The sequence below is a fragment of the Diabrotica virgifera genome, chromosome 1 (assembly GCF_917563875.1).
Source record: "Diabrotica virgifera virgifera chromosome 1, PGI_DIABVI_V3a".
Taxonomy (NCBI): Eukaryota; Metazoa; Arthropoda; class Insecta; order Coleoptera; family Chrysomelidae; genus Diabrotica; species Diabrotica virgifera.
In genome coordinates this window covers 198,081,979-198,107,423 of record NC_065443.1, presented here as the reverse complement: position 1 = coordinate 198,107,423, position 25,445 = coordinate 198,081,979, and the positions used below count along the sequence as shown (strand labels likewise).

Here is a 25,445-nt window from a genome sequence, read left to right as displayed (position 1 = left end):
ACGGAAACAAATTTACAAAATTTCAATATACAGGGTGTTGTTTCAGGGTCACAATTACTTTATATTTTTTTGTTAATCCGGACCTGGATTTTTCTTGTGATTAGTAAATGGGTCGTTCCAATGTGGTAAATAAGTATTGATTATTTTTAAAATAAGTATTTATTCATTAACTTTAATAATTTATAAGTAAAAGTTAATAATATCTGCTTTTTAATGTCAGAGTTCTTAAAAAATTCTTAATTTCAAAATTAAAGTCATGGTTTCTCTTATGGTTCATGGTCATCTCGCGATGGTTTCCCTTAAATAGGCAGGATTGTTGATATTTCTTTCAGAGTTGTGACTACATAGCTTCACTGAGGATGCATGGGATGCTGAAATAGGCTATATGGAGATGGTGGTCCAACTCTGAATCAAATAAAAACAAAAACCGGCTTTTATCTTTATCATATTTTTTTATTTTTTTTTAATTGCATATACCCCCAGAATACTCAACGATAACAAAATATGCAGTCATCTCCTAATTTTACTAATTAAATATCTACTTTAACATATAGTAGATGAGGTTGATGACCTACGGATGTGAATCTTGGTCCCTGAGACAATCTGAAAGAAGAAATATAGACGCCACTGAAATGTTTTGTTGGAGACGAATGTTCCGAATTCTTTGGACCGACCGACCGTAGGACAAATAATTAAAATTTAAGAGAGCTAACGACTCTCCAGTAAAGTCCATCTCCAACAATTAAAATACTTTGGAAATGTTATGAGAGCAAACACAGAAAATGTGGAAATATTAATTATGCAAGGAAAGGTGGAAGACCGAAGATCACGAGGAAGATCATCACGACGAAGATGGATCGATAAAATTACAGGAATATGCAAAAGACCTATGACTATGACTATGAGTTAAAATAAATGACCAGAGACAGAGGTTTTTGGAGACGGACAATATACGACATTACGTCGACCACTACACTCACTCCGGGGGTCAGGATCTGAAAAATTTTATTTGCAGGTTACACTACGTTAACCCAAAGAACAGACAAAACTTAGGGATTTTTTATCTAAGGAAAAATTGGTACCAGTTCTATCTTCTTCTTTACGTGCCCTCTCCGCGACAAAGGTTGGCAATCATAATTGCTATTCTAACTTTTGACACTACAGCCCGAAAGAGTTCAGTTGAGCTGCATCCAAACCATTCTCTCAGATTTCTTAGCCAGGACATTTTTCTCCTACCTATGCTGTGCTATCCTTGAATCTTTCCCTGCATAATTAATTTTAGGAGTTCATATCTGTCACCAAGTGTTATAAGACCCAAGCATTAAAGTTTTCTTATTTTGATGAAATTCATTAACTCCCTGCTGTTCTGTATTCTTGTTAGTACTTCCTCATTGGTTATTCTGTCTGTCTAGGAAATTCTCAGCATTCTTCGATATGTCTACATTTCAAATGCTTTTAATCTATTGAGACATTATTTATTAACAGTCCATATCTCCACACCATAGAAAAGAACAGAAAATACATAACATTTTAGTATTCGCTTTCTAAGATTTAGACTGAGGTCTCTACTACATAATATTGTTCTCTACTATATTCTCTGCTACCAGTTCTATATACTGCGTTAAATTTTTCATTTATTTTCCCCTACAGATTTCAATGTTTTAATTTTTGGAAAAATAAAAAACAATTAATGCAAAATAATTCTCCTTTTAAGGTCTTTAGGGAAAATATTCCCCTCGACTATAAACCACCGACCTTGCTCTTACTACCCTCCAAGCAGGATTCCATAGCAACCTTAACTATACGAAATACCAACGTCGAATCGGACATAGTGCTGGAAATGCCCGTATAAAGTCGAACCTATTGGCATTTTCTTTCTTTCCTCTATGGAATGATGGGAGTTTATTTTTACTTCCGTTTTCGTATTCTTGAAATGTGTTTTCTTTGTTGGTGCGTTACAAGTCGAAAAAAGCAAGCGATAAATTGCCAAGAAAATGTAATAAGAGATGGAACGTGCTCAGATCGCTTTTCAAAATGGGTCGAGCGGGTGGACGTAATGTTTTATTTAAAGAATGAGTAGATATTTTTAAAGGGGACATGATTTAGTCTCTGGGGACATAATCATCATGGCTTTTACAAAACTAAATATTCTAGGGCTAAGTGAGCGAGACAGAGAGAGAGAGAGAGAGAGAGAGAGAGAGAGAGAGAGAGAGAGAGAGAGAGAGAGAGAGAGAGAGAGCGAGCGGGAGAAAAAACGTATATATTGAAACTAAAATGCATCACCAACTTCTTCTTCATCTTCTTCAGGTGCCGTGTCCGTATTCAGACGTTGGCCATCATTATGTTTATTTCTCTATCGGCTGCTGCGCGAAATAATTCTTCTACTCTGGAGCCACACCCTTGTCTAATGTTACGCAGCCATGAAAGTTTCTTTCGACCAATCCATCTCTTTCCCTCCACGTTTTCTTATATTTATAAGGCGAAGCAGATGGTATTTAGGTCCTCTAATTATATGGCCGAAGTATTTTGTTCTTCTCTACTTTATGATGCTTATGAGTCAGACGTTCTGAATTCGTCATTTGAAGAACATCTTCGTTGGAAGTGTGCGAAACCCATGATATCTTTAGGATTCGTTGATCCACCACAATTTGAATGCTTTTAATTTGTTTGGCATTGTGGTTTTAACGATACAAACAAAAATATACAAATCTGAAGGGCGTCGGGCAAAATTATTATACAGAAATTGTTTCAACAATTTTTTTTAACAAATACAAAAGATCACCTCTTTTTGCACCGGAAAATATTTTTTTAGGTTTTTTGGGTCATTTTTAAAATGAAAGTAATTTTTCTCAAACATTGATAGTTTTCGAGTTATAGGCAATTTAAAATCTGAAAAATGCGAAAATACGCAATTTTCTTCAATAATACCTACCAAGTGAGTTTCTCACATTTATAACTTTGCAACTGCGTGAAACTAGTGTCACTTTAAAATTTAATTATTTTGAAATTTGAAATAAAAATTTGTATGTGTGTTGTATTTTAAAATGCATAAAAATATTTGCGGCACAAATTTAAATCTGGTCAAGTATTTTTACGACGTAAACATTTATTTCGTGTGTACCGCCGAATTAGTCCAGGGTAATAAGGTTTTTCCCATGACACTCGAGCAGCCAGGGTACTGAAGCGTTTTTTCGACAGGTAATACCTATAAGAGCAAATTGTAACTATTTCCTGCGAAGGATCTGGCGGCCATTTTTATTTATAAACAATTAAGTGTAAAAATATGGCATTTTCCCGTTTTTTTTTTCAAATCAATGCAAAACAGTTAAACTTATGGTTGTTTAGTACAAATATCTTTGAGAATATGAAAAAAGCTTTAAAATAACGTATTACAAAGTTTGATATACTCATTTATTGTTAATATAATTGCGAAAAAAGGTCGGAATTGAAAAAAAATTAATTTTGCAATATCTATTGTAAGAATTAGTATACAGCTTTGAAATTTTTGTTATATAAGGGTTCTTTGGTGCTTAATATGTGATAAAAATTTCAAAGCGATTCATTCAATTGTTTAAATTTTATTCAAATTGTTTTTCCCAGAGAGCAGTTTTTTTGCCATAACATAAGTCAGAAAAACATGACGCTAGAACCATTCCACAGGTGTCAAATGAAAGAGCATGAGCTATATTTTCAACATGGTTTAAAAAAAGTGAATAAAAATTCATTTATTAGTAATAAATTATTATGCAAAAGTATCGTTAATCTTTCCTTATAAACTTTTTATTTTGGTCTGTATATAAGAAATTATATATATATTTATTAAAATTTTTTATCAAATATGATATAACCACCATTACTTGGTAGTTGGTCACTTAAAACAGGGTAAAAAAGTTAATTTTTTTGGAAAAAGTTATCCAAAAGTTTATAAGGAAAGATTTACGATACTTTTGCATAATTATTTATTACTAATAAATGCATTTTTTATTCGCTTTTTTTAAACCAAGTTGAAAATTGAGATCATGCTATTTCATTTGACACCTGTGGAATGATTCTAACGTACTGTTTTTCTGACTTACGTTATTGCAAAAAAATGCTTTCTGGGATAAACAATTTGAATAAAATTTAAACAATTGTATGAATCGTTTTGAAATTTTTATCACATATTAAGCACCAAAGAACCCTCATTTGACAAAAATTTCAAACCTGTACACTAATTTTTACAACAGTTATTGCGAAAATATTTTTTTTTGCAATTCCGACCTTTTTTCGCAATTATATTAACAATAAATGAGTATATCGAACTTTGTAATATGTCATTTTAAAGCTTTTTCCCTAATCTCAAAGATATTTGTACTAAAAAAGGCATAAGTTTCTTTGTTTTCCATTGGTTTTTTAAAAAAATGGAAAAATGCCATTTTTTGACAGTTAATTGTTGATAAATAAAAATGGCTGCCAGATCCTACGCAGGAAATAGTTACAATTTGTTCCTATAGGTATTACTTGTCGAAAAAACGCTTCAGTACCCTGGCTGCTGAAGTGTCACGAACAGGGTATATTTTTGTCTTATTACCCTGGCCTAAATCCAATTAGCGACAAGTGGACAATGAAGTCCATATTAACACTGCTGTGCGGCAAAAATTTCTTTGAAGTCGACTGAAAAACCAACAGCACGACGGACAGCGTGTGCTGTTCGTCACAAAAATATTTTGGCGTTAATCCATGCGGCGCACAGTCCACATCAACAAAAAATTCAACGCACAAGAGCAAATTTGTGTGAAATACAACACAAAATTTATTGATTTGGATCCGCCTTTACACTAAAGTTTTATACACAAAATAGTGGGCTATTTTCATCTACAAAATAAAATATTTCTTATACTCGTACGTATACCTATTGTAAAAATAAAATATGTCTTATTACAAAATAAGAGAGAAAACGTTCTGGAATTTTATAATCCATTTGGATGACTTGTAAAAATTGTACTAAGACAATATACAGTATGGTGCAAATGTCTGAAATAAATTCATTATTTCGGAAGCCAGCGACTCTAAGGAAAAATCCTGAAACCGGTCGATTTTTAATTTTAAATTATGTATGATATTTTGTCATATACAGTAGGGTGGGCCGTTGAGAAATGTGTTTTTATTTTGTTTTTTTTTAATTAAGTTTCCTGACCTCAGAAAAGATATATGATAAGATAACTTACTTCACAGTGTTTTGATTTATAATTAATTTTATTTTTTTTCCACTGCCACAGAGCTGTATAGGAATGAGATATTTTCGAAAAAATCTAATTATCTAATAAATGTCAAATTCATTTTTTTTAATTTATTATGGTCGCCTGAGACAAAAAACATGTTTGATAAGATAGCTGCCATCACAGTATGTTTTTTATCCGATAAATAATTTTTTCCACTACCACAGAGCTATATAAAACTAAGGATTTTTCAAAAAAACTATATTTTTTTGTATAATAGATTTTTTTGCATACAAAAAAAAATAAATTGAGCTAAAGCTGACTTTGGTTTGAACACAAAAAGTAAATGAAAATACGCCCTCTCAACCGCTTGTGTGTGACAATGGTATGCTGTTACATATGCCAAAAGACTGATGTCGGGATTTTCAACAACTTCCCTTAGTTGGTCTTTTGATAGCTTCATAGCTACACGAGGCTCTGTTCATAAAACTTTCTAACAGTCGATAATCTCAAAGTATTCCTTAGCGCAAAAAAATAATCCTGCTACTATGAAATATCGCTTATCGTTGTAATTTAATTATTTCCTCTTAAAAATTGTTTAAAATCCCAGTTGTCTTACGTTCTTACGTTCACCAAATAATAGCATAATCAAAATAATATTCCCTGGACTGCTAAAGTATCCCTTTCCTTAAATATTTTTGTAGACTATATCTTTTAATTCTGGTATTAAGAAGAGGTCTGCTCGCAGAGTCATATTGTCTTCAATAGATATCTTGCACCATAAAGTCATGATGGTTGAGTCTTAATGCAAAACCACATGGGCGCATACACTTTTATTCTAAAATGGTTTAGTATTTGTAAATTTTCCGAGGGGTTTCCGATGGCTACATATAACCGAAAGATGCGGGAAGCAGTGGTAAGCCAGCAAGTATGAATCATTTTCTCAGGTTGTCTCTTAGAAAGTTGTTCTGAACAAACACCACTTTCTGTTTTGTCAAATATCGTACAGAAATTATTGATCTGTACTAAGATCGTCACCGCGGAAATCGTCAGCTGATGATTCTACTTTTGAAAATGAAGCTAAGATAAAGTTTCGCAAACATACAGTCGTTCTCCAAGAGGCCCGAAAATGCACGTGGTCCACTGGTACTGCTATACAGTTGTTCAAATAGATGTATTATAGGCAACTTGTTGGCAGAGAAACCACTGCAGGGACCTTTCGATTTTATTCTCCAGTAGGTAACAATACAATGCCTCTTTTACGCCTGTATTTATGACAGTACCGTTCAGTACAGAAGCGTTTACGTCCAAGGTTACGTTATTTTAGAAGTGAAATAACGATTGGTAAAATCGGGTCCATAGATATTTCGCCCGTCGGCAAATTCAAACAGATAACATTTGTATTGTTATGAAATTCGAGTAACCGATGTCCCTTTTGTTAAGGCACACGCCGGTATTTTTACAACCGGGTTACTCATTGTAAATCAATCAGTTTAACACTTGAAAATGTATACTTGGGCATTAGTACAGTTAAAATTGTTAGACGATTATATTTAGATGAAATATTAAGCAATAGAATTGAAACTTTTTTCTACTTTTAAGGACAAAAAAGCAAGTTCATTAGCGGAACGTGAATTCAAAATTATTCTGCAGATTATATTTGAAGCAATATTTGATTAAAACATCTCATTTTTGGTGGTAAAAATATATTAATTACATATATTAATTTGTCTGGACTAAAGGTGGTAAAAGATGGTCTGGAGTTATATTTTTGTTTGAATTTGCCGAAGGGCGATAGATAGATGGTGTCAACTTTAATGTTAACTTTTTTACACTATCGTATATTTTATTTGAGTATATCATCACATTTTTTGAAGTAGGTTTCTAAATTAATTTTTGTCTATTTATTATTTAGTGGCGTCATAGCCAAATAAATTATACGTTAGTATATAACAGGGGTGGCCAAGCTCTTTGATAGTACGAGCCATTTTTCAAAATCAGAAATTTTTCCCGAGCCACAATTAAAAAAGGTATTAAATTTTTCGCTCAGTGTTTGGATTTCAGGAATTTTAACGTGAATTAAAATGGTTCACCTTAGAGATGCATCCAGTCAAACTAGTTTGATTTTACTCAACAAACTTGACTTGACTTGAAAATCAAACTTTTTGTATAAAAAAGTTTGACTTGACTTGATTTCGATATCTTTAGGTTTGACTTGAATTCAAACATCTTCAAACAGTTTGAAAAGTTTGAATATTACACAACGTGTTTATTTGTTGAGTGGCTGATCAACGGGAGGGGGGAGTAATGGGTGGGGGAGTAATGGGTGGGGGAGGGGTAGGGGAAATGCCCCAATCCCAACAAAAGGTCCAAAAAATTTTTTTTGACAAATTTCAATAAAGAGAAATGTATTGGCTGATATGATATTTAAACCGCAGACAGAAAAAATAAAACCCAATATGCGCGTCAGTTAGGATAATAATTATTAAGAAAGCTTGTAGCGTTTTATAGTATGATACAATTGATCCAAATAATGGCATAAACCAGACATCCAAAGTGAAAGTTATCATCCAACACCAAATTGTTCTATATGGTCCACATAATGTTCAGAAAAAAGTCACACGATTTTGAGCGTCGGGTTTGAAGGGAAGAGGGGGGAGAAATCGGTAAATTCGTAGTTTTTTACGTTTTTCGTCAATATTTTTAAAACTATGCGATTTAGCATGAACAACCTTTTATACAAAAATATTCTACATTCAATTTGAAATAAAAAAGGCCCATTGCATAATCCTTCTAAAATGAACCGTTCCAAAGTTACGGAGGTAGTATAGTATAACTGGTCAAAAAAAGGCCTAACCCAAACATCCAAAGAAAGAGTCTTCCTCCAACACCAAATTGTTCTATATGGTCCACATATTGGGCAGTAAAAAGTTACACCATTTTGAGCGTCCGGGTTGGAGGGGAGATTGGGGAGAATTCGGTAAATTAGTATTTTTTTACGTTTTTCGTCAATATTTCTAAAACTACACTTTAGCGTAACCAATGTTCCATACAAAATTGTTCTACATAAAATTTAAAACAAAAAAGGTCCTATATATAATTGTTATATAATCAACGCTTCCAGAGTTACGGAGAGTGAAAAGTGGAGGTTTTCGATATTTTTTATATTTTTTTGAGCAATTGATGACGATTTTGGGTGGTGAGGTTGACGTTTCTTCGAGGGCTTATCACTAACATGCCACTGAAATAGCAAATTTTATTTACAAAACACAATCCTGTTAAAGAAAATTTCTTTCATCAGTAATAATATTAAAAATTTCCCAAAAAATATAAAAAGTATCGAAAATTTCTACTTTTTACCCTCCGTAACTCTGGAACCGTTGATTTTATAACAAATATGTATAGGACCTTTTTGTTTTAAATTTTATGTAGAATCCTTTAGAAACCGCATAGTTTTAGAAATATTGACGAAAAACGTAAAAATCGCCGAATTTACCGATTTCTTCCCCCTCTCCCCCCAAATCCGACGCTGAAAATGGTGTGTGTGACTTTTTTCTTAACATTACGTGGACCATATAGAACAATTTGGTGTTGGAGGATAACTTTCACTTTGCATGTCTTGGTTTGGGTCTAGTTATAAGTTATACCATACTATTAATGCATATTTTATACATTAATTTTTTAAAAATTTAAACCCAACATTTGTAGCCTGTCTCCGAAAGAAATTTAAATTGTAGATAAGTGTAGGTAAAACCATATAGACCTGGATCCCGCGTACCAAAAAAAGTTGATTAATAGCAAGCTGAAAATTTGTTAATAGATTAACGGTGTCTAGTCAGACAAACTTTCATGTATGGGAACACTGGAACAGTGGAAGTTTTAATTTTGTGGAACAGGTTAAAAATTTGGAACGTCAGACTACGTGAACGTTCCATGTATTTTGTCGGATAGAACTTCCGATTGATTAACATCCAATTGATTTGTTACCCTTTCATTAAACTCTCATGCAAAAATCAGACTGGTGTTTATCACCAACTGGACATTTTAATGAGTGGAACATGAAGAACATGTCAAATGACAGAAATCATGTTGGTTAGTAATAGCAGTCTGATTTTTGCATGGGAGTTTAATGAAAGGGTAACAAATCAATTGGATGTTATGTCCGACAAAATACATGGGACGTTTTCGTAATCTGACGTTCCAAATTATTAAACTGTTCCACAATTAAAACTTCCACCGTTCCAGTGTTCCCGTACATCTAAGTTTGTCCGACTAGGCACCGTTAAGCTATTAACAAATTTTCGGCTTGCTATTAATCAACTTTTTTTGGTACGCAGGATCCAGGTCTAATAACCGAATGGTTAGTTTTGAATTTTAAAGAAATACCAACAAATATACAGCAATACGTTTGTATTGTATTTTCGAGTGAACTAGCAGATTGGTATTTACCAGATGTTTTTGTAACTGGCCCTTAAATGCCTTTTTAATAAAAGAAAGTCATAAAAATTCCAAATCATTTTATTTTGAGCTGTCCATTGAGACACATGTTACTGTGCTTGACTGCTAAATACAAATTTTAAGATTTTTTCACTTGAATACTATTTTGTCCTATTGTAACATGAGCGGAGGTGAGGGGGCAATATAATACAATCCAGGGGTTCTATGTAAAATATAAAGGAAAGTTGAAAAGGTGGATGATTGTGATTCGGTAGTTTTTTTTTATTTAAGTTAAAAAAACAATGTTACGTAATAGTGATGTAACGAATATTCGTATTCGTATTTGCATTTGGGAATATACGCATCTTTTTGCATATTCGCATTCGCGTTCGCATTCGCAAAATGTGTGCGAATGTTTTGCGAATGTGAATAACAGAGAAGAGAAATAATAATTTGAAAATAAAGTTAGATTAATAAAATCAAAATCTATTTCTCTTTCTCATCTTTTTTATTAAAAAAAGGTAACTTAACCTCGTATAATCAGATTATCAGCCTTCACGTTGTTTTATTATTTGGCATAATGTAATAAAGCTTAAGATTCAGATTGATTTACACTAAATATCAATTAACTTCTCATTACAAATTTAGAAAACCTTTCAAAAATAAAAACAAATTAAAAAACTGAGCATTCGCATCCGCATTCGCGAATGTCGTTATTAGATATTCGCATTCGTATTCGCGAATGTTCAAAAAATGACATTTGTTACATCACTATTACGTAATGCGCTGTTCGAACCATCCTACCCCCTCCCCGTGTAACGCGCCGTAACGTTTTACATGACCCCCTCCCAACTTGCGTTACGTAATACTTGAACCTGAACGCTCCCAAAGTAGACTAAATTACACTGTATGATAAAAAAACTATCCAACGAATTCTTTGTTTTAATCTAGTAACACTCAGATATAAAAAAAATATATGGATAAAACGAAACTTGCCAGCAAGCAGTTTAAGCATTCAGGAATCATTTTCAAGAAATTTAAATTTACGACCCTATTTTGATTATAATCGCTTCCCGTATTAAGTTACTTTTATGTGGCACTCATTGTATTATTAATTTTCTTATCTTAATTGGCAACTAACATGTCAATCTCGACAAAAAAGTATATCTACTAAATAAATTATTTTTCAAACTCTTTCAAACTAGTTTGACAAATAGTTTGAATTTTCAAACCTGTACGATTGACCAGTTTGACTTGACTTGAAATATTTGTCAGAAGGATTGACTTGAGTTTGACTTGAAATTAAGTCAAACTCAAGTCAAGTTCAAACATTTAAGTCAAACTTGTGCAACTCTAGTTCACCTCGTTGTTTCAAATATGCAAATAATTCTACAAGCAGCCTTCTATTTCAGAATACTTCGATTCCTCATCATCCTTCCATTTTTTCTGGGATGGCCTACTGATCTACAGTCTCTCAAAAAACACAGTTTTTAACACTCTATCTTCTTCCAATCTTACCTAATGACCTGCCCATCTTATCTTAGCTTTTATACAGGGTGTTTCTAAATTCATGCGACAAACTTCAGGAGGTGATTGCTCGTATGAAATTAATGTGGGTTCTTCCTATAACAAAATTTCCTCAGCCCAACCCTTAAGGGTGATATCACCCATAAAAGGTGGTAACTAAAATTGAGTTTTTTTTTAATTTCAGTAAAGCTAGAAACTTAAAATTCTGTAATTTTCATGCACTCGCAAAGGACTAACCACGTGTATTTTTTTAATTTTCCTGTTACATTATACGGGGGTGAAATTAGCAACCCTTACGTTATTTCATATCAAAACTTTTTTTTTTCGAGACGAAATTGTATGAAATAAAATTTAACTTAAAATCCTTGTTTTATTTAAAACTTTTTTTTATTCTTAAATTTTTTTCCCAAAACCAATAGCTGCAGAGAAAAAAAATAAACATCATAATAGCTGCAGAGAAAAAAAAATAAACATCATCATTTATAATTTTTTTAATAAATTGAGTGGAAAACAGTAAAGATGTAAAATGTAATACGATTCATAATAAATGCTGGAAATGACCACCCCTAGCCAAAATACATGAACGTAGCCTACGTGTCATGGATTGCCGTACACGTTCAAAGATTTGAGGTGTATTTCTTATGGTGTCACACGCTATTTGAATACGATTCTTCAAATCGTTGATATCAACTATGGGTGTCGTGTAGACTAATGATTTAAGGTAACCCCAAAAACAGAAATCACAAGGATTTAACTCTGGAGATCGAGGAGGCCAATGTTGGGGCTCTCCTCGGCCAATCCAACGGTTGGGATATGTTACATCTAAATGTTGCCTAGCAGTCCGACAGAAGTGTACTGGAGCACCATCGTGCATGAACCACATGTTTTGTCTGATATTCAGTGCGATGTCTTCAAGTAGTTCAGGGAGATCATTTTGTAGAAAACTGGTGTAAGAAATTCCATTTAATGGCTGAGCCAGAAAATGTGGCCCAATTAAGTTATCCCCTACTATACCAATCCATACTTTCACTGAAAAAACATTTTGAAAATGGTGCTCTATAATCTCATGGGGATTCTCGTCTGCCCATACGTGATTATTGTGAAAATTTATGATAGCTACTCTTGAAAAATGTGCCTCGTCCGTAAACAATACATTATTTAAAAATTGAGGATTTTGTCGCATTTCGTGTGTTAACCATTCACAAAATCTAGCTCGTTGAGGAAAATCTCTAGGTAAAAGAGCTTGAACCCGTTGGATGTGGTAAGGATATAACTGCTGTTCTTTTAAACCAGATGAATGGCTAATATTTAAGGTGTTGGCAATTATTCTAGTGCTTGTTTCCGGGTGTACATCAATTTCATCTAAAATTGCTTGTTCTACCATTACATTTCTAACTGTCCGGAAACGACCAGTACTGTTTGAATTTCTTTTTAACATTCCAGTTTCGGATAAGCGGTTGTGAATACGTGCAAATACGGAATGATGAGGCGTTATTCGTTGCGGATATTTTTCAGCATAAAGACGTCTAGTTTGTCGACAATTACCATTTGCCATACCATACACAAAATGCATGTCGGCCATTTCAGCGTTTGTATACATGTTATAAAATAAACAATACACGGATAATGCAAAAATAACAACCTACAAACTTACAAGTAAACTTCGATTGGTAACTACCAACAACAGTGTTTGACATCAGTCTACTAAAATTTGAATAAACATTAAGTAAACACGGTAAATGTCGAAGTGACAGCAGCCTACTATTCTAAAACTTTGTAATTAAAAACATTAAGGTAGAGGTGGTCATTTCCAGCATTTATTATGAATCGTATCACATTTTACATCTTTACTGTTTTCCACTCAATTTATTAAAAAAATTATAAATTATGATGTTTATTTTTTTTCTCTGCAGCTATTGGTTTTGGGAAAAAAATTTAAGAATAACAAAAAGTTTTAAAGAAAACAAGGATTTTAAGTTAAATTTTATTTCATACAACTTCGTCTCGAAAAAAAAGTTTTGATATGAAATAAAATAAGGGTTGCTAATTTCACCCCCGTATAATGTAACAGGAATATTGAAAAAATACACGTGGTTAGTCCTTTGCGAGGGCACGAAAATTACAGAATTGCAAGTTTCTAGCTTTACTGAAATTTAAAAAAAAAATAAAAACTCAATTTTAGTTACCACCTTTTATGGGTGATATCACCCTTAAGGGTTGGGCTGAGGAAATTTTGTTATAGGAAGAACCCATATTAATTCCATACGAGCAATCACCTCCTGAAGTTTGTCGCATCAATTTAGAAACACCCTGTATGTCTGACGATGTTTTGTCAGTTGTCAGTACTATACACAGTCACCAATTCAGGTTTGGGGGCGCGCCTTCTCCATTCTCCTGTCAAGTCATCTCTTTGAGAGCCAAATATCTTTCTGAGAACTTTCCTTTCAAACATCAGCAGCATATTTATTTTCCGCTGATGTAGAGTCCATGTTTCACTTCCACATGTAACAATTGTGTGAATAATTGGCCTGTAGAGTCTAAATTTAAATTGTCTTTTCAGCAGCTTAGATCTTAATGATGACAGGGACTATAATGCTCTAATCTACGCAGCTCTTCTTTGACACCCTGTATTTCGGTTATTATCAACTTTCGTACTAAGGTAAGTTAGCTTAAATTGACCTATTTTAAGCTCAGGAATCTAAGGTTAAGGTATGGCCCATTCTCTACCAAACACCCGTATATCATACGAGTGACGTCATCCATCTGGGAGTGATGAAGTAATCGATGATTTTTTTAAATTAAAATAGGGATCGCGTGCTAACCCATTGGAAAGGTTATTCAATTCTCTATTCAGTAATGTAAATATTAACATATTTATTATGTTCAAGAAAAATTTTTTTAATTAAATTAATTGAGACAAAAAGAAGAATTTATGTAATTTATTTATTCTACAATACACTCGACTGCTGTCAGAAAAGAGAAAAAAAGGTTTTTGATAAATAAAAATTGCTTTCCAAAAAAAGCAAAATAAGAGGTATATATTTAAAATCCCTAAAAGAGCTACATCACAGAACTAGTTTTAGATTGATTTAATTTCGGCTAATGTCAATGTTCAAGCTGCCACTCATCTGCCTCTTGGCAGTTTGAACATTGAATTTAAGCGAAAAGATATGTTTATTTATGAAATAAACACTTTTTGCTGTTTTCTGACAACAATAGAATTTTGAATTAATAAATTACATATTCTTCTTTTTGTGTCAATTTAATTCTAAATAATTTTTCTTGGACACCCTGTATAAATAATTATGTCAATGATTATATTACTGAATTTGAACATTTCAAATTAGCTAGCACACAACCCCCATTCTCATTTAAAAAAAATCATCGATTGCGTCATCACTCCTAGATGGATGACCTCACTAGTATGATATATATTTCAAAAAATCATAATTTAAAATTAAAAATTGACTCATTTTAGGATTTTTCCTTAAAGTCGATGGCTTCCGAAATAATGAATTTATTCCAGACATTTGCACCACACTGTTAGGTAACATTATACGAACTAAGTTTTTACTTCTCTGTAAATTTTTTAAAACTGGTATACCGCGGTCTACTGGGATTTTCCCATTTAATTTATAATTTATAAGTATTCCCAGATTGTATATTTAATTAAGCATTTAATTTCAATGGTGCAACATTTTGTAATGTATGTGTGTGTGATAGTTTTATTTATTTTGATGCAATATGTCGTGTTCAGAGGAAGTTATTTTAGAGATTGAAGGAACTCATCTCAAATGTAAAAAAGATGTACTTATTTCCAACAGTGATTACTTTAAGGCAATGTTAGAAGGAAACTTTATAGAAAAGGATCAAAACACTATTTCCATTAAGGTACTATTTTTATTTTTTTTTTAGGAGTAAGAAGAGTTTTTCAGTAAAAGTAGAAATGTGATTTCGATTATTACTATAGTTTTTATAGGTATATAACTGTTTTTTAATACGTCTTTATGAAGAACTCTAACACAGTAATTCAGATAGTAATTCTTCTTCAAAAATCCTAGTCTCTAACTTCTTTCCTGATTTCAATTATTTCTCAACTGTAAATATATGTTATTATGCTTAAGTCTCTTTTGTCTATGTTTTTTATCTTTAGAATTTGTACTAATTTCTCATGTCTTGCTGTGTCAAATGCTGTGTGAAAATCAACGTAATAAACGTGCATATCCACATTCATATCCATGCATCTCTGAGTTATCACTTTAGAAGCAAATAACCCCTCTTTGTCTCCTAGCCCATTTCTGAACCCAAAAACAAATAAAAATGTTACATCTCTGACTTATAAATAGTTTATTAATATCTGTTGTTTTTAATTTCAGGACGTAGACCTAAAAGCTGTAAACATCATTCTCATGCTTTTGGGGGATCCTACGATTTATATGGAAGATGAAGATATACTCATGGTACTACATGCAGCTTGTATGCTACAATTTTGTGAGATTAAAAACATGTGTTTAGATAAACTTAACCAAATCATATCTGTACAAAATTGTTTGAAAATATGGATAATGGCAGAACAGCTAGACATTAAACCATTGATTTTAAAAGCTAAGCGACTAGCATTAACTGAATTTATGACATTTATTAAAGAGAATGACAGTATTAATGATTTAAATTTACAACAACTTATTAGATATATCGGTAGTTTGCACCTAGTGACTGATAGTGAATTAACAGTATTTCAAACACTAATGAAATGGTGGTACGGTCACAGCCAAGACCATACTTCAGATGACTTTATCAAGCTACTTAGTTGCGTCAACTACAAACAACTCTTGCCTGATCATTTTAGAGAAACACTGACTTATCCCGACATTGCTAATACCGAAATTGAAGATATTTTAAAGTGTTTGTACAATATTTTAAACAACATTCCAAACTGTTCATGCTCGAAGAAATGTTTGGACCTAGCATCTTTGCTGAGTCAATCAATTGACCGAAAAATAATAATTGATAGGGTTCCTTGTCTTTTAGTCCGAAATGCATCTAATAAAGTTTCCAATAAGATACGCCTTGTGGAGAACAGTCAAACGGTTGAGGGTAAGTATGTTTAAATCATATTTTTTTATTGTTTTCTTATTATAGGAGATCTTCTTCTTCTTATTCTTCTTTTTGTATAGCCATAACTCTGTCTGTTTTTTCAATGTGCTTTTAGTAAGTTGCCGTTCCACCGTTTTCGTGGTCTTCCTATTGGGGAACCGCCTCTCGCTGTCCTTACTACTATATTTGTTGTCATTCGTCTTATGCGGTCATTCCATTATATTCTTCTGTTTCTTACCCAGTTATTAATGTTGTCTACCTTGCATATCCGTCGTATATAATGTACTTCTAGCTCTGTCCCATAGGTACGCCAGGGAAATACGGCCAAAATATACCATGCTCGGGACACTTGAGCAGCCAGGTTGCAAGTGGGTGGTTTTGGGTGCTATATATACCTAATACATTATAAAAACAAAAATGCCCGTCACAGTTCGGACGAGAAATTTAGTTATTAACAAATAAGGGTTAAAAATTGCAGTTTTTTCGTTTAAATAGCTACAGATAAAAATAGCGGAATTTGACGTTTCGATGCCGCCGGTTCATCGCCGGTCGTTTCAATGCTGCCGGTTCATCGCCAGTCCATTTCATCGCCGTCATATCTCGCATTTCCTAGAATTAATAATTAATACTAAAAATAATTAATAATTGTAACTGTCGAAAATTCGGAAATATATCAGATAGCGATTAATTGACTGGCGATGAATCGGCCGGTATCTGCATCGAACTGGCGGCATCGAAACGGCGGCGATGAAACGTCCTAGACCCTAAAAATAGGGCAATTAAATATATTATTTTTAGTATCCCTCTTTTAATAGATGAGCTAAAGTTTAAAATGGCAGTTTTTAAATCTTGGTCCTATCATATTTAGATCAATCAAGTTAGCAAAAATAAATGTCTATTAAGCTAGAAAGACCATTTCATAAGGGAGTCATGAGACCCACCCCATATTTTTTTGCTATTTTATTGCTAATTTATTACGCAAATTAAAAATTTATTGCTTCATCCCCTTCAGAGAAACAGGTGGCCATTCCAGCTTAATATTAAGCTAGAAAGGCCAACATTCATATATCCGGAACGAAAGTAGATAGAGAGTTGCTTCCGGCGGCCTATTTTATTGCTAATTAATTGCTAATTTATTAAGAAAAACAAAAATTTATTGCTTCATCCCCTTCATAGAAACAGGTGGCCATTCCAGCTTAATATTAAGCTAGAAAGGCCAACATTCATATATCCGGAACGAAAGTAGATAGAGAGTTGCTTCCGGTGGTCTATTTTATTGCTAATTAATTGCTAATTTATTACGTAAAATAAAAATTTATTGCTTCATCCCCTTCAGAGAAACTGGTGGCCATTCCAGCTTAATATTAAGCTAGAAAGGCCAACATTCATATATCCGGAACGAAAGTAGATAAAGAGTTGCTTCCGGCGGCCTATTTTATTGCTAATTAATTGCTAATTTATTACGAAAAACAAAAATTTATTGCTTCATCCCCTTCAGAGAAACAGGTGGCCATTCCAGCTTAATATTAAGCTAGAAAGGCCAACATTCATATATCCGGAACGAAAGTAGATAGAGAGTTGCTTCCGGTGGCCTATTTTATTGCTAATTAATTGCTAATTTATTACGCAAAACAAAAATTTATTGCTTCATCCCCTTCAGAGAAACAGGTGGCCATTTCAGCTTAATATTAAGCTAGAATAGCCAACATTCATATTTCCGGAACGAAAGTAGATATAGGGTAGCTTTCGGCGGCATATTTTATTGCTAATTAATTGCTGAAAGATTGAGTTTACAAGAATTTACAAACTCACCCCCTTCAACCCCTACCGTTATCATCATTCCCCGGAATCCACAAAAAGTGAAAATAACCAGTTTAGAGAGCTAAAACCAAGTACGAATTTTTTGCTTATTAATTACTACATGTCTAAGCCAAAAATGAATGTTTTGCTTCCTCCCCTAACGAGCCAAAATGGCTGCAGCGGTTTAATACTTAAGGCTGCAATACTCAACACTCCTATTTCAGGAAAGAAAGCAGATAGAGGGTCGCTTCTGGCGGGATATTTAATTTTTAATTAATTGCTGAAAGATGGGTTCTACCAGTATTTACAAATTCACCCCCTCCTACCCCTGCCGTTATCATCGTTCCACGGATTTCACAAAGCGTGAAAATAATCATTTTAAAAATTTAAAACCAAGTGGGTATTTTTTTCTAATTAACGGCTGCAGGTCTACGCCAAAAACCAATTTTTTGCTTCATCCCCTAACGAGAAACAATGACTACTGCGGTTTAATTCTTAAGCTACAATACCCAACACTCCTATTTCAAGAACGAAATCAGATAGAGGGTCGTTTCCAGCGGCATATTTTATTGCTAATTAATTTCTGAAAGATATGGTATACAACAATTTGCAAACTCACCCCCTCCAAACCCCACCGTTGTCATCATTCCCCGGATTTCACAGAAAGTCAAAATTACTAGTTTAAAAACCTATGACCAAGTGGGTATTTTTTTCCTAAGCAATTGCTGCAGGTCTACGCCAAAAACGATTGTATTGCTTCATCCCTTAACGAGCAACAATGGCTACTGCGGTTGAATACTTAAACTACAACACTCAATTCTCCTGTTTCAGTAACGAAAGCAGATAGAGCGTCGCTTCCGGCGGCCTATTTTATTGCTAACTAATTGCTTATTTATTACGCAAATTACAAATTTATAGCTTCAACCCCTTCAGAGAAACAGGTGGCTATTCCAGCTTAATATTAAGCTAGAAGAGCCAACATTCACATTTCCGGAACAAAAGTAGATAGAGAGAAGCGGGTATTTTTTGCTTATTAATTGCTTTTTTTAAGCCAAAAATGAATGTTTTCTTCATCCCCTAACGAGCCACAATGGCTACAACGGTTTAATACTTGAGGTTACAATACCCAACAGTCCTATTTCAGGAAAGAAAGCAGATAGAGGGTCGCTTCTGGCGGCATATTTTATTTTTAATTAATTGCTGAAAGGCGGAGTATACCAGAATTTGTAAACTCACCCCCTCCAACCCCTACCATTATCATCGTTCCCCGGATTTCACAAAGATTGAAAATAACCAGTTTAAAGACTTAAAACCAAGTGGGTATTTTTTCTAATTAATTAACTTCTACGCATGTCTACGCCAAAAACGAATTTTTTGCTTCATCCCCTAACGAGCAACAATGACTACTGTGGTTTAATACTTAAGTTACAATACCCAACACTCCTATTTCAGAAACGAAAGCAGATAGAGGGTCGCTTCCAGCGGCATATTTTATTGCTAGTTAATTGCTGAAATATGTTGTATATAACAATTGACAAACTCACCCCCCAACCCCAATCGTTATCATTCCCCAGATTTCACAGAAACTGAAAATTACCAGTTAAAACCCTTAGACCAAGTGGGTATTTTTTTCCTAAGTAACTGCTGCAGGTCTACCCCAAAAACGCTTTTTTTGCTTCATCCCCTGAAGGGCAACAATGGCTACTGCGGTTGAATACTTAAGCTACAACACTCAACCCTCCTACTTCAGGGGCGGAAGCAGATAGCTGGTCGCTTCTGGCGGCCTATTTTATTGCTATATTATGCAAAATAAAAATTTATTGCTTCAACCCCTTCAGAGAAACAGGTGACTATTTCAGCTTAATATTAAGCTAGAATAGCCAACATGCATATATCCGGAACGAAAGTAGATAGAGAGTTGCTTCCGGTGGCCTTTTTTGTTGCTAATTAATTGCTAATTTATTACGAAAAATAAAAATGTATTTCTTCAACCCCTTCAGAGAAACAGGTGGCTATTCCAGCTTAATATTAAACTAGAATAGCCAACATTCAGATTTCCGGAACAAAAGTAGATAGAGGGTAAGTATGCAACGTCCTTAAAAAACGAATTTACTAAGAGAGTTGACCATAATGTTTGCACTTATGCGTGCTAATAATAAGCTGCGAAAGAATTTAAGCATAGGTTAAAAAAAATTAAAGCAAGTGTTGTTTATTTAATTTTAATTTATTTTATCTTTAATGTACATTAGTAATCTGGGCGCTATTTTTTTTGTTTCTTTAACGAAAAATGATTTTTCTAGTAAATCATCGAAGCCCATCCAAGATGTGTTTCCTCTTCGATAGGTATAGGTTATGTAGTGACCACCTCGATTTTCATTAAATCAGACAAACTGGTTCCTCCTACACCAGTGTATCCGATAGCACCCATTATTACTAGCTGATGATCGTCGTCGTGGGGTATGTTTAAATTTTTATGGAGTGTCTTTAATGATATGGTTTTAATTTCTTCATGTTCATTATAGACTTGAAAAACCACAACATCCCCTGCGATGAATGTAAATTAATTAAGTTTTGTTTTTTATAAAATACCTCTAGAGAATTTGGAATGAAATTGAGTACAAAAAAGACAAAAAGGGTGGTCATTAGCAAGCACTTAAACAGAAGTGTGAAGGTCAATGTCGACGAAACAGATCTGGAAGGAGTGAAGGAGTAACAAGAATAACGTACCTTGGAAGCAACCTTGATGAAACTTTGTACCACTCACTGGAAGTAAGAACACATCTGGAAAAGGAACGTACAGTGTTTTACAAAATGCAAAAACTTCTATGCAACCTCCAGCTGGATATCTCATTGACAACTAGAATACATAAGTGGTATGTTTTCTCCATCTTCCTCTATGGGGTTGAAGCCTGGATAATGACAGAAGTAACACAAAAAAAATCCAAGCATTCGAACTCTGGTGCTACCGTAAAATGCTCAGAATGTCCTACATGAGCCATACGACAAATGCAGAAGTCTTTCGGAGGATGAACAAGGAAACAGAGCTTATGATTATAATAAAAAAACGGACAATGGACAAATATGACCTCCATAGAACTATCCAGGATGGCTGCAAATAAGATTAAATGGTTAAATGTAATGGTCAACGTCCTTAAGGATAAGGCACCGTAAGAAGAAGATAAAATATATGGGTAATTCCACATAAATTCTCTATATTTCTGTCACAGTTTTGTATTTTTTGAAATTTAGGGGCATGCTTCTGAAACCACTTTTTTTTCGTTCTTTAGGAATGCTATTTTGTAAATTGTTTGGTACAATATATCAACACTCTCGATGTAAACTTGCACGCTAAAGAAGATGGCCTTAACATAATTTGTCTAAAGTCCAAAATAACGTTCGTATTACCTATTTTTGAAAAAGAGACAAGTGTATTTTAGCATGTTTTTAAAGCAAAGGAACATTCCTATTGGCTATTTTTGAACAAGTGTATTTTAGAATTTTTTGCGTTTTTCTGTACTCCGACTATAACTTCAACACAAAAAAAGATACAAGAAACATTTCCATATGGCATAAAGAGAATTTACCTAAAACCGTAAGGAACTATCCTATAAGCTATTTTTTAATGAGAGATTAGAGTATTTTAGCATGTTTTTTTTTTCATTTTTATGCATTTATTTGTAGGTACTCTGGTCATAATTACAACGATAAAAAGTAACAGTTCGGTAATATTTTCGATGTAAAATTTTACACTGAAAAACATGATACTAACAGAATTTAGCTAAAGCCTGAAGGGACTTTCCTATAACCAATTTTGGAAGGAGAGATTAGTGGACTTTAAGATGTTTTTTAAGCTTAATTACTTTTTCTACAATCCGTTTTGATGAGCCATTTTGCTGGTGATTTAGTTTGAGATTTTTAGCTGAATACAATATTAAGAACAGTAAGGGTATTCTCTTAAATTACTTTTAATTATAAAAGTATTATTTTTAAATCAATTGATCACGAGAACGGCACATGAAGATGGATTGTAGAAAAAATCCACTAACATCTACTTTAAAAATAGCTTTTATGAATGTTCCTACGAGCATTGTATTAATTATTCTATTAGCGTCATCTTCTTTATCCTGCAATATTAAATCCAAAATGTTACCTGATCCTTTTTTTAGGGTTGATATTATGGACAGAGTGCAAATAAATACATAAAAATGAAAAATGATGCTAAACTACACTTGTCTCTAATCTCTCCTTCCAAAATTGGTTATAGGAAAGTTCCTTCAGGCTTTAGCTAAATTCTGTTAGTATCACGTTTTTCAGTGTAAAATTTTACATCGAAAATGTTACCGACCTGTTACTTTTTTATCGTTGTAATTATGGCCCGAGTACAAATAAATGCATAAAAATGAAAAAAAAACATGCTAAAATACTCTAATCTCTCATTAAAAAATAGCTTGTAGGATAGTTCCTTACGGTTTTAGGTAAATTCTGTTTATGCCATATGGAAATGTTTCTTGTATCTTTTTTGTGTTGAAATTATAGTCGGGGTAGAGAAAAACGCAAAAAATTCTAAAATACGCTTGTTCAAAAATAGCTAGTAGGAATGTTCCTTCGCTTTAAAAACATGCTAAAATACACTTGTCTCTTTTTCAAAAATAGGTAATAGGAACGTTACTTTGGACTTTAGACAAATTGTGTTAAGGCCATCTGCTTTAACGTGCAAGTTTACATCGACAGTGTTGATATATTGTACCAAACAATTTACAAAATAGCATTTAATGAATGCAAACAAGGATAGGAATAGGAAAGATAATTCGGACATAATATGACATAAGTTTCGATTTCAATTCCCAAAACAGCTTGAATTTCAGGTCCTAAAGAACGAACAAAAAGTGGTTTCAGAAGCCCCTAAATTTCAAAAAATCCACAATCTGTGACAGAAATATAGAGAATTTATGTGGAATTACTCATATATTTTATCTTCTCCTTACGGTGCCTTATCCTTAAGGACGTTGACCATTACATTTTCCCATTTAATCTTATTTGCAGCCATCCTGAATAGTTCTGTGGAGGTCATATTCGTCCATTGTCGTAGGTTTTTAAGCCAAGAGTTGCGTCTTCTTCCTGGTACCTTTTTGCTATTGATTTTGCTTTCGATTATTTTCGTTAAGTTGGAGCAGTTCATACTTTTGATTTCTTACGATAAAAAAAAATTGTATTTTCCGTTTTTTTCTTATAAGCATAAGCTCTGTTTCCTTGTTCACCCTCCGAAAGACTTCCGCATTTGTCGTATGGTTCATGTAGGATATTCTGGGCATTTTACAGTAGCACCGAAGTTCGAATGCTTGGATTTTTTTTGTGTTACTTCTGTCATTGTCCAGGCTTCAACCCCATAGAGGAAGATGTAGAAAACATAGCACTTATGTATTCTAGTTCTCAATGAGATATCCAGCTGGAGGTTGCATAGAACTTTTTGCATTTCGTAAAACACTGTACGTTCCTTTTCCAGATGTGTTCTTACTTCCAGTGAGTGGTACAAAGTTTCATCAAGGTTTCTTCCAAGGCACGTTATTCTTGTTACTCCTTCACTCCTTCCCGATCTTTGTTTTGTCACAGTGTGAAGGTCAATGTTTTGTCGACATTGACCTTCACACTTCTGTTTAGGTGCTTGCTAATGACCACCCTTTTTGTCTTTTTTGTGCTGAATTTCATTCCAAATTCTCTGCAGGTATTTTATAAAAAACAAAAGTTAATTAATTTACATTCATTGCAGGGGATGTTTTGGTTTTTCAAGTCTGTAATGAACATGAAGATATTAAAACCATACCATTAAAGACACTCCATAAAAATTTAAACATACTTCACGACGACGATCACCAGCTAGTATTAATGGGTGCTATCGGATACACTGGTGTAGGAGGAACCAGTTTGTCTGATTTTAATGAAAATCGAGGTGTTCACTACATAACCTATACCTATCGAAGAGGAAACACATCTTGGATGGGCTTCGATGATTTACTAGAAAAATCATTTTTCGTTAAAGAAACAAAAAAAATAGCGCTCAGATTATTAATGTACATTAAAGATATAATAAATTAAAATTAAATAAACAACACTTGCTTTAATTCTTTGGTACCTATGCTTAAATTCTTTCGCAGCTTATTATTAGCACGCATAAATGCAAAAATTATGGTCAACTGTCTTAGTATATTCGTTTTTTAAGGACGTTGCATACTTTATTTTAAATGTACAGATTTTACATAATCTGATAATATTACCATTTAGTTATTAAAAAACGATATACAAAATCTGAGCATTGGGTCACGTGCTACAGATATGTGATAATGGATATCGACAATTTAACATAGACTCTAAAGTATAAATAACTCTACAAATCAATATTGAACTGTACAGATATTCTTAATGAGCATTTAAGAAAATTATAAATGAAATATGAGTGTTGGGTACTGTGGGTTTATTATAAAACTGCAGTAGCCATCCTTGCTCGTAAGGGGATGAAGCAAAAAATCCATTTTTGGCGTAGACCTGCAGCAATTAATTAGCAAAAAAAATGCACACTTGATTTAAATCTCTAAACTGGGTATTTCCACATTTTGTGAAATTAAGGGGATGAAAATAACAGTAGGGGTTGGAGAGGGAGTGTCTGTAAATGCTTCTATACCCCACCTTTCAGTAATTAATTGGCAATAAAATATAGCGCCGCAAGCGACTCTTTATCTTCTTTCGTTCCTGAAATATTAGTGTTGGGTATTGTAGCTTAAGTATTAAACCGCAGTAGCCATTGTTGGTCGTAACGGGGATGAAGCAAACAATTCCTTTTTCGCGTAGACCTCCTAACAATTAATAAGCAAAAAATACCCACTTGGTTTTAGGTCTTTAAACTGGTTATTTTCACTTTTTGTGGATTCCGAGGAATGATGATAACGGTGGGGGTTGAAGGGGTGAGTTTGTAAATTCTTGCATACCCAATCTTTCAGCAATTAATTAGCAAAAAATATGCCGCTGGAAGCTACCCTCTATCTACCTTTGTTCCAGAAATATGAATGTTGGCTCTTCTAGCTTCATATTAAGCTAGAATAGCCACCTGTTTCTCCGAAGGGGTTGAAGCTATAAATTTGTAATTTGCGTAATAAACAAGCAATTAATTAGCAATAAAATAGGCTCGCTCTATCTGCTTTCGTTACTGAAACAGGAGAATTGAGTGTTGTAGTTTAAGTATTCAACCGTAGTAGCCATTGTTGCTCGTTAGGGCATGAAGCAATACAATCGTTTTTGGCGTAGACGTGCAGCAGTTGCTTAGGAAAAAAATACCCACTTGGTCTTAGATTTTTAAACAGGTAATTTTCACTTTCTGTGAAATCCGTTGAGCGA

At 33.5% G+C, this 25,445-nt stretch overlaps 1 protein-coding gene across 1 annotated transcript; it reads left to right on the top strand.

Annotated features, from left to right (window-relative positions):
• The first annotated feature begins 14,906 nt into the window (after positions 1–14,906).
• Positions 14,907–24,152, top strand: LOC126892730 (kelch-like protein 38). Its single transcript, XM_050662368.1, has 3 exons — positions 14,907–15,053; positions 15,539–16,259; positions 23,827–24,152. Exons 1-3 carry the CDS (start codon positions 14,907–14,909, stop codon positions 24,150–24,152), a joined length of 1,194 nt encoding a protein of 397 aa, XP_050518325.1.
• Positions 24,153–25,445: the final 1,293 nt, after the last annotated feature.

Excerpts from the sequence above, each read along its gene's own strand:
- LOC126892730 (XM_050662368.1), top strand. The coding sequence starts at position 14,907 with ATGTCGTGTTCAGAGGAAGTTATTTTAGAGATTGAAGGAACTCATCTC. Across the intron at positions 15,054-15,538 it reads AAAACACTATTTCCATTAAG|GACGTAGACCTAAAAGCTGT; the intron begins GTACTATTTTTA and ends TTTTAATTTCAG. Across the intron at positions 16,260-23,826 it reads GAACAGTCAAACGGTTGAGG|GGGATGTTTTGGTTTTTCAA; the intron begins GTAAGTATGTTT and ends CATTCATTGCAG.